This window comes from Bufo gargarizans, chromosome 7 (assembly GCF_014858855.1).
Source record: "Bufo gargarizans isolate SCDJY-AF-19 chromosome 7, ASM1485885v1, whole genome shotgun sequence".
Taxonomy (NCBI): Eukaryota; Metazoa; Chordata; class Amphibia; order Anura; family Bufonidae; genus Bufo; species Bufo gargarizans.
Window position 1 is genome coordinate 1,860,197 of NC_058086.1, and position 16,576 is coordinate 1,876,772.

Genomic DNA, 16,576 nt, shown 5'->3' on the forward strand with positions numbered 1-16,576 from the left:
AAGGGTTAAGGATGCGCTTGCATTATATGAGACCCCCTTTTCCCTTGATGCGGTTATGTCCCTTTCTATCCGTATAGAGAGACGCCTTAGGGACAGGTTGAAAGAACCGGAGAAATTGATAACTCCTCTCAAGCAGCAGTTAGTCTGTACGGACTTAGACGAGCCTATGCAGCTAGGAGGAACTACTCGTCAGGTCCGTCCTCCTGAGGCTCGCCGTAGACGTGGGGTTTGTTTTTTTTGTGGGGAGAGGGGTCATTTCATTAATGTCTGTCCTTCTTTCCTCAGAAACAAAAGACCGTCGGAAAAACTACTAACCCCAGGCTGTGTGGAGGATGTCAGCCGGGGGGTATATGTCTCCTCCATACGTACATCGCAATTTGTGTTGCCAGCGGTTATTGTTTTTGGTGATAAGACAGAGACTATTTCTTTCTTTTTAGACAGTGGAGCAGGGGTAAATTTGATAGATGCCCATTTTGCCCGCACTTTGGGTTTGTCTCTCTGTACGTTACAGAGACCCATTCCCATATTCGCTATTGATTCTGCTCCCCTGTCTCAGAGAAACCTCACCCACATTGTTCATAATATACACCTTCGGGTAGGGGACCACCATAACGAGATGCTTTCAGGTTATGTTCTGGAGGGGCTTCCCACTCCGGTGGTGCTGGGTCTTCCCTGGTTGGTAGCGCACAATCCAGTAGTGGATTGGCAGGCCAGGGAGATATTGGAGTGGAGTGAGCAGTGCAGAGAAAATTGCTTAAATAGCAATTGCTTAGTCGCCTCCATAACTACCCTACCTACATTTATTTAGGATTTTGAGGATGTTTTTTCTGAAAAGGGTTGTCAGAAGTTACCACCTCATCGTCCTTATGATTGCCCGGTTAACCTTATTCCCGGCGCAAAATTACCCAAGACCAGGTTATATAATCTTTCAGGTCCAGAGAGGCAAGCCATGAAAGATTATATCTCCGAGAGCTTGGCTAAGGGACACATCAGGCCCTCTTCTTCACCCGTGGCTGCAGGGTTTTTCTTCGTTAAAAAGAAAGATGGGGGCCTGCGTCCTTGCTTAGATTTTCGCGAATTAAATCGGATAACCATCCAAGACCCATACCCTCTTCCTCTCATTCCTGACCTGTTTAATCAGATTGCGGGTGCTAGGTGGTTCTCCAAACTTGATCTTAGGGGGGCCTACAATCTGATTCGTATTAAGGAGGGGGATGAGTGGAAGACAGCGTTTAACACCCCTGAGGGGCATTATGAAAATCTAGTTATGCCTTTCGGTCTGACCAATGCTCCTGCCGTCTTTCAACATTTCGTTAATGACATTTTTAGTCATCTAATCGGCAGGTTTGTGGTAATATACCTAGATGATATTTTAATTTATTCGTCTGATCTGAGAACACATGAGGAGCATGTCAGACAAGTACTGCAGGTCCTACGGACGAATGAATTATATGCTAAGATTGAAAAATGTGTCTTCGCCGTTCAGGAAATACAATTCATGGGTTATTTTTTTATCTGCTTCAGGTTTCCGTATGGATCCTAGGAAGGTCCAGGCAATTTTAGATTGGGATCTTCCTGAGAACCTCAAAGCACTACAACGGTTCTTGGGCTTCGCGAGTTTCTATAGGAAATTCATTAAAAATTATTCACTTATTGTAAAACCGCTTACTGACATGACTAGGAAGGGGACTGATTTTTCTAAATGGTCTGACGCCGCTAAAGTTGCTTTTTCCTCTCTAAAAGAGAGGTTTACCTCAGCACCTGTACTAGTCCAACCTGATGTCTCTCAGCCTTTTATTGTTGAAGTCGATGCGTCAGAGGTGGGAGTGGGGGCGGTGCTGTCTCAGGGTCCGTCTCCTGGCAAATGGCGTCCTTGTGCTTTCTTTTCGAAAAAACTATCTGCAGCAGAAAAGAACTACGATATTGGCAATAGGGAACTATTAGCTATTAAACTTGCGTTTGAGGAGTGGCGCCACTTCTTAGAGGGGCAGTCCACCCCGTCACTGTGATTACGGACCACAAAAATCTCCTGTACCTCGAATCAGCTAAGCGTCTCACCCCTAGACAGGCTAGGTGGTCGCTATTTTTTACCAGGTTTAACTTTGTTATTACCTATCGTCCTGGGGCAAAGAACACCATTGTTGTTTCCCTGGAGGGGGTAATGTGAGTGATCCGGTGCCCATTCTACAAAGAGGAGTGGTTGTCTCTGCGGTACACTCTGTTTTGGAGGGGAAGGTGTTAGAGGCCCAGGGGGACGCCCCGGTCTCTTGCCCCTCAGAGAAATTGTTTGTACCGCTGAACCTACGTTTCGAATTATTAAAGGAACATCATAATTCGGCACTTGCTGGGCACCCGCGTAGTAAAGCAACCTTGGAGCTATTGTCTCGTCGTTTTTGGTGGCCAAGGTTGCGTCAGGATGTATTGGATTTTGTGTCTTCTTGTTCTACCTGTGCGCGCGCAAAAGTTTCACATACACGTCCTGCAGGGTCTCTATTACCACTCGTCATTCCCAATAGACCGTGGACACACCTGTCAATGGATTTTATCACTGAATTACCTTTGTCTGCGGGTAAAACAGTGATTTTGGTAATAGTGGACAGGTTTAGCAAAATGGTACACTTCATTGCGTTACCCGCACTACCTAATGCTAAGACTCTTGCTCAGGTATTCGTCAGTGAAATCGTGAAGCTTCACGGGGTCCCCTCCGATGTTGTTTCGGATCGCTGTACCCAGTTTATTTCTAAATTTTGGAAAGCTTTTTGTTCCCGTTTGGGGGTACACTTGTACTTTTCCTCAGCTTTCCATCCTCAGTCGAATGGACAGACTGAGCGAACCAACCAAAACCTTGAGACATATCTAAGATGTTTTGTGTCTGAAAACCAAGAGTTGTGGTCATCATATTTACCGTTAGCTGAGTTTGCCATAAATAATCGTCGTCAGGAATCCACTGGCAAGTCACCATTTCTTGGTGCATATGGTTTTCATCCCCAATTCTGTACTTTCAAAGAGGGGGGGTCTTCTGGGGTTCCCGAAGAGGAACGTTTTTCGTCATCTCTTTCATCGGTATGGCAGAAGGTGCAAGCTAACTTGAAGAATATGGGAGGTAAATACAAATGCATGGCTGATAAGAGACGGTCGCCAGGTTCGGACCTAGGAGTGAATGACTATGTGTGGTTGTCTACTAGGAATATTAAATTGAAGGTTCCCTCTTGGAAACTGGGTCCTAGGTTTATTGGCCCTTACAAAATTATAGCCATCATCAACCCCGTGGCTTTTCGCCTGGAGTTACCTCAGACTTTTAAAATTCATAATGTTTTTCATAAGTCGTTAATCAGAAAATATGTTCCACCTCTAGAACCATCACCGCTGCCACCCCCTCCTGTTGTCGTGGATGGTAATCTAGAATTTCAGATATCCAAAATTGTTAATTCTCGTCGGGTCCGCCGCTCTCTTCAATATCTGGTGCATTGGAGAGGTTACGGTCCCGAGGAAAGAATGTGGGTTCCTGCGTCTGAGGTAAACGCCGACAGGTTAGTTCGGGTTTTTCATGCCTCTCATCCTGAGAGACCTGGTCCTGAGTGTCCGGAGGCCCCTCGTAGAGAGGGGGGTACTGTCACGAGGGTATCGAGAACCACGCCTGACTCCGTTATACCCGGGGTCAGGAAGTCGCAGCGGTTGGCTGCACGCTCTATTTAAGATAGGGCTGTTTTCCTTATGGTAGCTTTCTGGGTTTGCTTTGCAAACCCTTTTGGCTCACTCAGGGATCCGTAACTCCTTCTCCTCAGCTGTTCCTTGTCCAGCACTCCCAAACCTCCTTATATTCCTCTCTCACACTTCTCTGGTTGCCAGAGATAGAGCTTCCTGCCTGGACATCTATCCTGACCCACTGGAGCTGTGTTGCTGCGTTCTCTGACTGTTGATTCAGAACGCTACCCTCCGGATCCCTGTTGGACCTTTGTGGACAGTTGTTGTCGTCCACCTGGGTGTTTGTGTTTGTCTGTGTTTGTCTGTCCTCTCCCTGGTGTTTCCCTCTTAGTGCAGTGGTGAGGACTAGCGATCCCACCGGCCCGTTCACTATCTAGGGCTCATTCCAGGGTTTAGGCACGTGATCGCCGCACGGGTGAGGAACCCGTCTAGGGACGTCAGGGCAGTCAGGTGCCAGCCGCAAGGTGAGTTAGGGGTCACCACCTTTCCCTCTCCCTTAGGCAGGGCTTTCCCTGTTTTCCTCCCTGTGCGTGACACCGGTCATTACACATTCATACCAGATCATACACAACCAATCTGCAAATAGTTACTGCTAACTGCATATTGCAAATTGCGACCAAATTCAGCAAATGAACTACAAACCGGATTCCCAAAAAGTTGGGACACTAAACAAATTGTGAATAAAAAATGAATGCAATGATGTGGAGATCGCAAATGTCAATATTTTATTTGTAATAGAACGTAGATGACAGATCAAACGTTTAATCCGAGTAAATGTATCATTTTAAAGGAAAAATACGTTGATTCAAATTTTCACGGTGTCAAGAAATCCCCAAAAAGTTGGGACAAGTAGCAATAAGAGGCTGGAAAAAGTAAATTTGAGCATAACGAAGAGCTGGACGACCAATTAACACTAATTAGGTCAATTAGCAACATGATTGGGAGTAAAAAGAGCTTCTCAAAGTGGCAGTGTCTCTCAGAAGCCAAGATGGGTAGAGGATCACCAATTCCCACAATGTTGCGCAGAAAGATAGTGGAGCAATATCAGAAAGGTGTTACCCAGCGAAAAATTGAAAAGACTTTGCATCTATCATCATCAACTGTGCATAACATCATCCGAAGATTCAGAGAATCTGGAACAATCTCTGTGCGTAAGGGTCAAGGCCGTAAAACCATACTGGATGCCCGTGATCTCCGGGCCATTAAACGACACTGCACCACAAACAGGAATGCTACTGTAAAGGAAATCACAGAATGGGCTCAGGAATACTTCCAGAAACCATTGTCAGTGAACACAATCCACCATGCCATCCGCCGTTGCCAGCTGAAACTCTACAGTGTAAAGAAGAAGCCATTTCTAAGCGAGATCCACAGGCTCAGGCATTTTCACTGGGCCAGGGATCATTTACAATGGAGTGTGGCAAAATGGAAGACTGTTCTGTGGTCAGACAAGTCACGATTCTAAGTTCTTTTTGGAAATCTGTGACGCCATGTCATCCGGACCAAAGAGGACAAGGACAACCCAAGTTGTAATCAACGCTCAGTTCAGAAGCCTGCATCTTTGATGGTATGGGGTTGCATGAGTGCGTGTGGCATGGGCAGCTTGCATGTCTGGAAAGGCACCATCAATGCAGAAAAATATATTCAGGTTCTAGAACAACATATGCTCCCATCCAGACGTCATCTCTTTCAGGGAAGACCCTGCATTTTTCAACAAGATAATGCCAGACCACATTCTGCATCAATCACAACATCATGGCTGCGTAGGAGAAGGATCCGGGTACTGAAATGGCCAGTCTGCAGTCCAGATCTTTCACCTATAGAGAACATTTGGTGCATCATAAAGAGGAAGGTGCAACAAAGAAGGCCCAAGACGATTGAACAGTTAGAGGCCTGTATTAGACAAGAATGGGAGAGCATTTCTATTTCTAAACTTGAGAAACTGGTCTCCTCGGTCCCCAGACGTCTGTTGAGTGTTGTAAGAAGAAGGGGAGATGCCACACAGTGGTGAAAATGGCCTTGTCCCAACTTTTTGGGGATTTGTTGACACCATGAAATTCTGATTCCAACTTTTTTGGAATCCGGTTTGTATTAGTTAGACCTCAGATATACCTCTCAGAGAGATCATAAAGTGCTTAAATAACTTAAAGTGAGAGTACAGATACTCGAGAGAAATATATCCACCATTGTAAGTTGAATGAGAAGATTGAACAGTTGAACCACCATCTTATGCATACTGCCATTTTATGAATCTTTATGTAACACGTGTTTCGTACATGGACTATCTGCTGCGGAAGCAGCAGTGTTATATGAAGAGAAGTTGAAGTTAATAAAGAAGTTATTTCAAGCATTTGGTGTGCTCTTTAAACCTACTGTTTCCATAGAACGGTGCTAGAGGAATTACAGAGTAACAGACAGTCTGGCTAGACTAAAAGTCAGAGATATCATAATTCTTCTAATGCCACAGCGCAAAAGGCACTTCATAGTGCTGCGCCTGACACAGTAACAGCCAGGTTTTCATCATACCATTGTGGCTAAAGAGATGTGCAATGTTATATAGCAGCTAATTATACAGGTATAATACAATAGGAACCTTTCAATTGGTTTTATAAAAACACGTTACATTTTACTAATGAAAAATATAGTAGTCTGCTAATTTGTCTAATACAATCAAAGGCATTTTCATGAATGAAAGTTAGACTAGTCTTCAATTGGTTCCGAATACTTATGAGATATACATTATAATCGGTTAAATGGAGTAATGTGACTTTTCATGAATGAAAATAGTCTCCTATTGGTTTTTAAAAACCATGTGACTTATTCTTTGGAGTGAAACAAAGACTAGACTGAAATCTACATGGAGGTACAGTAATTACATAAGTTTTACTTGATTTTGTTGGGTCTTAACTTTTATTATTGCCTCTCTTGTACAGCTTGCTTATCATTGAGGTTATTGCATGTGTTTTATTTGATTTTGTTCACACTTTCTTTTTTGCGCTGTTTTTCATGCATTTCATTTCATGATAAAAGAAGCAGCATGTTTTAACTTGGAGCAGAATCTGCACTGATTCTTCCATTAAAATGAATGGGAAGCTGAAAGAATGCGCAGAAAATCAGTGTGGATTCCGTTGGAGCGTTTTCTAAAACATATCCTAAGAATTCTATACCAGCTTTTTTTGTTATGACCAGATCTTCGTTTTAATGCTGTACTGAGATCCATCTTTAACGAATAACTTCAGCATTTGATTATTAAACTTGAAAACCATTTTAAAATAGGTATCCAAAGTCCGCTTTGGTACCGACTGGTACCTTGGTACCAAAGCCACCTTTGGAGCCAAGTTTTAAAATGGTTTTCAAGTTCAAATTTAAATCCCTAAGTTATTCACCAAAGTCCCGTGAGACTTCGGTGATAACGAATTTGCCTCGCCAGAGTCTAAACATTTTAAAGGGGCTATCCAAGACAAAAAAGTGTCCTCAATATGCCGAGTGATGCTAGGGAGGCTCATCCCCGTCACCGCCTGCAATTGGCTGCTGCTCTCCTTCATCTGCGCATGGGGAGAAGCGGCAGTGCCGGTGCAGAACCAGCAGCGGAACAGGGAGCCTGTTAAGTGTATTCAGTGTGAGGGGCCCGGGCATATGGGGGACATTTTTTAGTCTCAGATAACCCCTTTAATGCTGTACGGAGACAAATCTTGCTGTGGAGTAGGAAATCTGCACATCAAGGCAGTGTTTCTACAAATATTGTCTTGGAATACTTCCTAGAAACATATAATGTGTTAGCAGATAAGAACCATTTGGCCCACCTAGTCTGCCCAATATACTGAATACTATGAATAGCCCCTGGCCATATCTTATATGAAGGATGGCCTTATGCCTATCCCATGCATGCTTAAACTCCTTCACTGTATTTGCAGCTACCACTTCTGCAGGAAGGCTATTCCATGCATCCACTACTCTCTCAGTAAAGTAATACTTCCTGATATTACTTTTAAACCTTTGCCCCTCTAATTTAAAACTATGTCCTCTTGTAGCAATTTTACTTCTTTTAAATATTTTCTCCTCTTTTACCTTGTTGATTCCCTTTATGCATTTAAAAGTTTCTGTCATATGTCCTCTGTCTCGTCTTTCTTCCAAGCTATACATGTTAAGGTCCTTTAATCTTTCCTGGTAAGTTTTATCCTGCAATCCATGTACTAGTTTAGTAGCTCTTCTCTGAACTCTCTCAAAGTATCAATAGCCTTCTGGAGATATGGTCTCCAGTACTGCGCACAATACGCCAAATGAGGTCTCAGTGGTGCTCTGTAGAGCGGCATGAGCACCTCCCTCTTTCTACTGGCAATGCCTCTTCCTATACACCCAAGCATTCTGCTAGCATTTCCTGCTGCTCTATGACATTGTCTGCCTACCTTTAAGTCTTCTGAAATAATGACCCCTAAATCCCTTTCCTCAGATACTGAGGTTAGGACTGTATCACTGATTTTATATTCTGCTCTTGGGTTTTTACGCCCCAGGTGCATAAGCTTGCACTTATCAACATAAAATTTTAGTTGACAGATTTTTGACCATTCCTCTAGTTTTCCTAAATCCTTTTCCATTTGGTGTATCCCTCCAGGAACATCAACCCTGTTACAAATCTTTGTGTCATCAGCAAAAAGACACACCTTACCATTGAGGCCTTCTGCAATTTTGCTGATAAAGATATTAAACAATATGGGTCCCAGAACAGATTCCTGAGTTACCCCACTGGTAACAAGACCATGGTCTGAATATACTCCATTGACTACAACCCTCTGTTGTCTGTCCCTCAGCCACTGACTAATCCATTCAACAATACAATTCCTAAGCATGTAGAGCAGATATTTTAAAATCTCATCCACCTCACTTCTACAATTCCACTGCAGAAAATCTATGGCGGTATAAATAAAGAAATACTGCTTGTGTTGCCCATAGCAAACAATCACAGTGCAACTTTCACCTGTTTAGAGCAATTTAGAGCTGATTAACAGGGCAATGTTCAGTCCAGGAAACACTTTCCATGCACCAGCCGCATCTTCCGGACCATCTACAACTTCATCATATTGTTTTATAATACAGTCCGTTCCTATGTATCTGATCGTGGGTCTAATGTACTGTACTCACATTATCATCATGTGAGTATAGTACATTAGACCAGTTATCAGATAGGAAATGACTGCACCATAAATCTCTATGATGAAGTCAGTTCAAGTAAGGGGATCTGTGCTGGTTGAGGAACATGCAGGTGACACACGGATCGTTTTTTTCCCGGCCCAATCACGGTTGTGTGAATCAGCGCTTGGTTGTCTGCCCTAGAATAATATTTGACCACTGCTCATGACTGCAGTTTGTAACCAAGCAGTGGCTGGAGGACCAGACTGGTGACAGAGAATAGCACTGCAGAAAGAAGTAAAGGCTATGTACACCTTTGGGGACATTTGTTGGGACATTATTGCATTGTACTCATTTTGAGCTAAAAATATTTTTTTTCAATTGGTCTTTATTAAAAATGTGGAATTTTTTGTACAGGGCTGAGACTCTCTAGCAACAGGATCTGTATTTTCACTCTGTTCCATCAGGCAGCTCAGCTGACGGGCTCCTTATCGCTGATCTTATAAACAGGCATTATAGCTCAGTTATTATGATACTGATAAAAATGTTTCTTAAAGGGTTTCTACCACTTGCAGATCACATATTTGGTGATCAGACACTAGCGATCCGCTAGTGTCTGATGTAGCTTACAAGCTAATTATTACCTTAATCCGTTCGGCCCATACCTCAAAAAAAGCACTTATATCTTTATGCAAATGAGCCTCTAGGTGCTATGCAGGCGTTTTTCCAGCACCTAGAGGCTCCGTCTACCTTGCAGTTTGCCGCCCATCGCCTCGCTCCAGCACGCCCATCTTCAACTCTATTCGATCCTCCCCCTGCTTCTGCCTTCCGAAATCTCGCGCCTGTGCCGTTCGTCGCGGCATTCGGCGCAGGCGCAGTCAATGTCTGACCGCTCCGTGCTCAGACATTTCCACTGCGCCTGCGCCGATGACATCGGCGCAGGCGCAGTGGAAATGTCTGAGCACGGAGCGGTCAGACATTGACTGCGCCTGCGCCGAATGCCTCCGAATGCCGCGACGAACGGCGCAGGCGCGGGATTTCTGAAGGCTGAAGCAGGGGGAGGATCGAATACGGTAAGAGATGGGCGTGCTGGAGCGAGGCGATGGGCGGCAAACTGCAAGGTAGACGGAGCCTCTAGGTGCTGGAAAAACGCCTGCATAGCACCTATAGGCTCATTTGCATAAAGATATAAGTGCTTTTTTTGAGGTATGGGCCGAACGGATTAAGGTAATAATTAGCTTGTAAGCTACATCAGACACTAGCGGATCGCTAGTGTCTGATCACCAAATATGTGATATGCAAGTGGTAGAAACCCTTTAAATAAGAGATAAGAGAGATAAGGGTTATTATATGACCAGCACAAAGTGAAAGCACAACTCAAAAACAGTTAAGGAGAGAACAGCCTGCCGAAATCCTCCAGATACGGTGTTTCCAGATGTAAACAGACGCTGCATGCTGCGGTTTGTATCCAGACGATTCTCTGTTTGTCTGCCAGAATAGTGTGCCGGATTTCACACTGAAGGTGTGAAACTAGCCTAAGGCTTATTTCACACTAGAGGTTTGGCTTTCAGTTTGTGAGATCCTTTCAGGGCTCTCAAAAGAAGTCCAAATCAGTTTTGCCCTAATGCATTCTGAATGGTAAGGGATCCGCTCAGAATGCAGAATGCATCAGTTTTTCACCATTCCGCCTGCAGCGTTTTGCTGTCCGTCTGATGAAGCGGAGCCAAACGGATCTGTCCTGGCACACAATGTAAGTCAATGGGGATGGATCAGTTTTCTCTGACACAATCTGGCACAATAAAAAACGGACCGTCATGGCTATAGAAGACATAATACAACCGGATACATGCGGTTGTATTATTATAACTAAAGTGTTTTTGCAGATCCGTGACGGATCCGCAAAAAACGCTAGTGTGAAAGTAGCCTAACCTTTTGTGACAGAATGGCTGAATATTTAGCCAAAAAGGAGTAAAATGCAATGTGTACATAGACATTAAGTATAACATTTATTATTTTAGGCCATTCCTGGGATTGTCTGAGTATTTCAATTATCTCGGACAATCCAGGCACAATACCTTGTAGGGCTACCTCTGCTGAATGTAATGATGCCTTTCACCTTACAATCTGTTTTATTTATTTTTCTGGAGAAAAAAGTACTTTTAATCCATATGCAATGAGCAGTTAGATAGCACAAGGCTAGCTCCAAGCCACTCTGTGCACTCCTGCTTCCCCTGCTTTTTCTGCCAGAACCTCTCCTTCTTGATTGACAGGGCTAGATTCTTGGTTCGTCACCTTACCTGGCACTTAAAGGATAACTGTCATTTTTTTTTTTTTTTTTTTTGCTAAAGTGTATGGCAAGTGATAGGTAACAATTTTGCAATAGACTTTATTTAGCCAAAACGTTTATTTTTGGTAGAAAACTGGGGCTGAAATGGCCCTTAGCAGCACTCTTCAAAAGAGCGTTGCTAAGGGCCATCCGTCTCCGATTAGAAAACACGGGCTGTGCAGCCAGATGCTATGCTTCTGCCTCGTGCTTCCCTGGGAGACAGAAGGCTGGGCACAGGAGTCTTAGGAGTGAAAATTACATTTATATTCCCCCTTTCTATGCAATCTAATGCTCTGTTACATTCACTGGACCAACGTGTAGCGTAAAATATGTCTAAGCTTGACCGCCTAAAAGGGGGGTTGAAAGAGAGTAGTATGACCAGAGTGGACTGTGACGTGAACAGCAGCATGACCTTGAGGGGATCATGACGTGAGTGTGAACCAAGTCCAGCCTGTGCGGGTGACTGGTGGTTGACATGTGAAATGAAGCCTATGTAGTGGCTTGAATTTTCTACGTGGAACGTGGAACCACAAGGACTATTTGGCGGTATTCCCTTTTGTTTTTTTTTTGTTTGTTTTTTTCGTGGAATGTGTGTGACCACGAGGACTATATGGCTTCTTTTTTTGGCCCAGTACTGCGGTGCCCGCATGAAAGGCGGCGGCGGGGTGGCATGCCGAGCCGCCAGGTGAACCAAATCCGGAGCCAGGACCTGACCCACCACCGGGGTGCAAGTCAGCTAGGTGGCGGTGCCATTGGAGCTGCTTGACCCGGCAGGGGGAAAAGCCTCACAACCTGAAATGGCCCCTGGCGGCATCGGGACCGAAATGCCACCACGATCGTGCTGCCCATGTGGGTGTGGGATGGGTGGGCTGACTGCCTGCTCTGGAGCTCCGCTGATCCGCCGGTTGGCAGGACCGAATCGCCGGCGGCTCTCCGTGCTAGGCCGCTACGGCGGACGATAGCTTGGGTACCACGCGTGCGCGGACGGAAACGCCGCGCATGTGCAGCACCGCTGGCCACGCGTGCGCAAACCAGCCAGGGGGACGCGACCGGCCACCCGCCATCGGCGGCGTGACCGTGGCGGAGGCAACAGCAGCAGAGGCAGGGTGGCCTTGCAGCGGCGTGGGTACCATGCGGACAAGTGCATGTGGAAGAAGCAAAAGGCAGTGTTTGTGTGTGTTATCGTGTTTTAAGTGTTTGTGCGGACATGTCATGTATGCAAGTTGTGGGCTTCCTGAGCATGTTGCTGGTTGATGGAAGACCCGGCACGTGTGAAAGAACCTCGCCGGTTCGGTGAACCGCATGAGGCGTGGTAGCAGAAACAAACCCCCGTGGTAATTTGTAGTTGATATGCATGGAGCGGAGCTCCCGTGTGATCGCCTTCTTGCACAGGTTCTGACAGGCATGACCGACATGAAAAATTTGCAATTTGGTACGAGTGAGAACCTGATATGAGCCCCACAATGGTGAAATGAAACGAGTGGTACAGGGGAACAAACGGAGTGGCCCCGTGCTGTACCGTGTGGATGACTCACAGTTAAACGGGCAAACGCGACAATGAAACCGGGTGGAGCAGGACGAATGGAACAGGTATGCTCCAAATCCAGAACACTGATGGTGACGAACTTCCAGAAATCAGCACTCTTAAGTAACTCTCCAGTGACTCCTCAAGTGACTCTCTCTCTCAAAAGCTCAGACCTCAGACGGTACAGGAGCCAGGTAAGGGGAGTGCCTTAAATAGGCTGGAGGCGGAACTCAGCCCCTCCCAGAAATCCAGGCAAATTGCCTTAATACTTATCATTTTCTTTTTTTCTATTCATTATAGCCGCACATTTTTTTGTGTCTCCTTTCTACTTACAAATGTGTTGTGATTTGTTGCTATTTGCAACCAAACAACTTTGTGTGTGTATATATATATATATATATATATATATATGTACCAGATATGGAGCTCAAAATTAGAAAATCCAAATTCTGACTGTGTTAAATAATTTTAGTCTTAGCAATGAAATGAAGATGGAGATTCACTTAAAGAAATGCATGCTGGTCACTTATTAGTTGCCATAGACAACAAGGCCGATTCTCTTGCTAGTTTTCAGTCATGAGGTTTAATGCATATTAGGCTACTTTCACACACGTGTTTCTTGGTCAGCTTGTGAGATTCGTTTCAGGGCTCTCACAAGCAGCCCCAATGCATTCTGAATGGATAAGGATCCGTTCAGAATGCATCAATTTGGCTGCGTTTGGTCTCCGTTCCATTTTTTAGATGGTCACTAAAACGCAGCTTGCAGAGTTTTGGTGAACGTCTGACTATGTGGAGCCTAACAGATGTTACAATGTAAGTCAATGGGGACGGGTAAGTTTTTCACTGACACAATATGGTGCAATTAAAAACTGATCCGTCCCCCATTGACTTTCAATGTAAGTCAAGACGGATCCATTTTGACTTAGACTTTTTTTTTATCAATAATGCAAACGGATCCGTTATGAATGGATACAAGCATTTGCATTATTGGTGCTGATCCGTTTGTGCATATACAAGACGAATCCGCACAAAATGCAAATGTGAAAGTAGCCTTAGAAAGTTGCAGAAGTTTTTATTATACTTGATTTTTTACAAAGGAGCTGTATAAAATATGGTTTGTAAATGAGGGGGTAGCCAGACTAAAAATTACAAACAACATTCTGCAGAATGCGTCTGCCGAAAGACAGACACCATACAGACGTAACCCATGTTTTGTGGATTGTGCATGAGGCCTCATTCAGAGATGTGAGCCAAAAGCCTCTACATACATGTAATGGGGCAGGTAGATTGGTGCTATTTTGATGCGCTGGACGGGGCAGTCCATAGACCCCAATATCCCTAGAAATTGGAAGATCCACAGCTAAAATAACAAAAAATAAAATAAAATGTACCTGTCTTCCATGAGGTAAGCAACACAAGCAATAATCAGCAGTGCTTGCTGCTTGCATCTTAGTACCTCTCTATTAGTTCTTGCATTCGGCGACTCCAGTAAGATGGCAATAAAGCCCTCTGTACTGCCTTCAATGTGGATCAAGCTCTTTTTCAAAATATCAAACACTTCTGTGGAAAAAGGCACATCTCTGTGAGAATATTAGCAACTGAACTATCTAGCTTATCAGTGACACTAAGATAAATATGAAATGCCATGAGCAGTTTGTGACACATTAAAATTATTGGGAATTTCACAAGAAAAACAATGATGTGCTTGGTTTTAACGTAACTTTATTCTTTCATGAGTTATTTACAAGTTTCTGACCACTTATAAAATGTGTTCAATGTGCTGCCCATTGTGTTGGATTGTCAATGCAACCCTCTTCTCCCACTCTTCCCACACTGATAGCAACACCGCAGGGGAAATGCTAGCACAGGCTTCCAGTATCCGAAGTTTCAGGTGCTGCACATCTCGTATCTTCGCAGCATAGACAATTGCCTTCAGATGACCCCAAAGATAAAAGTCTAAGGGGGTCAGATCGGGAGACCTTGGGGGCCATTTAACTGGCCCACGACGTCGCCAGACATCAACACAATTTCTATCCGCTTCGCACGTGTTAACCTCGGTGACATGTCAATGGCTGTAAACAAAGAGAAACTTGTAAATAACTCATGAAAGAATAAAGTTATGTTAAAACCAAGCACACCATTGTTTTTCTTGTGAAATTCCCAATAAGTTTGATGTGTCACATTACCCTCTTCCTATTGAAAAAACTAAAGTTGGATTCAAAATGCCCAATTTCAAAATGCCTGCCATGGTCAGCACCCATCTTGAAAAGTTTCCCCCCTCACATATACTAATGTGCCACAAACAGGAAGTTAATATCACCAACCATTCCCATTTTATGAAGGTGTATCCATATAAATGGCCCACCCTGTATATTAGTTTTATTAAACTAAAGATAGCAAAGTGTAGAACATTTTTTCAATGTATTGTTATTTCCAATCTCAATAAGATAACAAACCATACTCCTATGTACAGGGAGTGCAGAATTATTAGGCAAATGAGTATTTTGACCACATCATCCTCTTTATGCATGTTGTCTTACTCCAAGCTGTATAGGCTCGAAAGCCTACTACCAATTAAGCATATTAGGTGATGTGCATCTCTGTAATGAGAAGGGGTGTGGTCTAATGAAATCAACACCCTATATCAGGTGTGCATAATTATTAGGCAACTTCCTTTCCTTTGGCAAAATGGGTCAAAAGAAGGACTTGACAGGCTCAGAAAAGTCAAAAATAGTGAGATATCTTGCAGAGGGATGCAGCACTCTTAAAATTGCAAAGCTTCTGAAGCGTGATCATCGAACAATCAAGCGTTTCATTCAAAATAGTCAACAGGGTCGCAAGAAGCGTGTGGAAAAACCAAGGCGCAAAATAACTGCCCATGAACTGAGAAAAGTCAAGCGTGCAGCTGCCAAGATGCCACTTGCCACCAGTTTGGCCATATTTCAGAGCTGCAATATCACTGGAGTGCCCAAAAGCACAAGGTGTGCAATACTCAGAGACATGGCCAAGGTAAGAAAGGCTGAAAGACGACCACCACTGAACAAGACACACAAGCTGAAACGTCAAGACTGGGCCAAGAAATATCTCAATACTGATTTTTCTAAGGTTTTATGGACTGATGAAATGAGAGTGAGTCTTGATGGGCCAGATGGATGGGCCCGTGGCTGGATTGGTAAAGGGCAGAGAGCTCCAGTCCGACTCAGACGCCAGCAAGGTGGAGGTGGAGTACTGGTTTGGGCTGGTATCATCAAAGATGAGCTTGTGGGGCCTTTTCGGGTTGAGGATGGAGTCAAGCTCAACTCCCAGTCCTACTGCCAGTTTCTGGAAGACACCTTCTTCAAGCAGTGGTACAGGAAGAAGTCTGCATCCTTCAAGAAAAACATGATTTTCATGCAGGACAATGCTCCATCACACGCGTCCAAGTACTCCACAGCGTGGCTGGCAAGAAAGGGTATAAAAGAAGAAAATCTAATGATATGGCCTCCTTGTTCACCTGATCTGAACCCCATTGAGAACCTGTGGTCCATCATCAAATGTGAGATTTACAAGGAGGGAAAACAGTACACCTCTCTGAACAGTGTCTGGGAGGCTGTGGTTGCTGCTGCACGCAATGTTGATGGTGAACAGATCAAAACACTGACAGAATCCATGGATGGCAGGCTTTTGAGTGTCCTTGCAAAGAAAGGTGGCTATATTGGTCACTGATTTGTTTTTGTTTTGTTTTTGAATGTCAGAAATGTATATTTGTGAATGTTGAGATGTTATATTGGTTTCACTGGTAAAAATAAATAATTGAAATGGGTATATATTTGTTTTTTGTTAAGTTGCCTAATAATTATGCACAGTAATAGTCACCTGCACACACAGATATCCCCCTAAAATAGCTAAAACTA

General features: G+C 44.1%; 1 protein-coding gene across 1 annotated transcript in view; it reads right to left on the reverse strand.

The window, feature by feature from the left end:
- The window catches only part of MEI1 (meiotic double-stranded break formation protein 1), a 502,988-nt gene that overhangs the window by 74,840 nt on the left and 411,572 nt on the right, over nt 1-16,576 (reverse strand). The window contains exon 18 of the mRNA XM_044301444.1: nt 14,075-14,243. Within this exon, the coding sequence (XP_044157379.1) occupies nt 14,075-14,243 (169 nt within the window). The remainder of the gene's footprint in view (nt 1-14,074; nt 14,244-16,576) is intronic.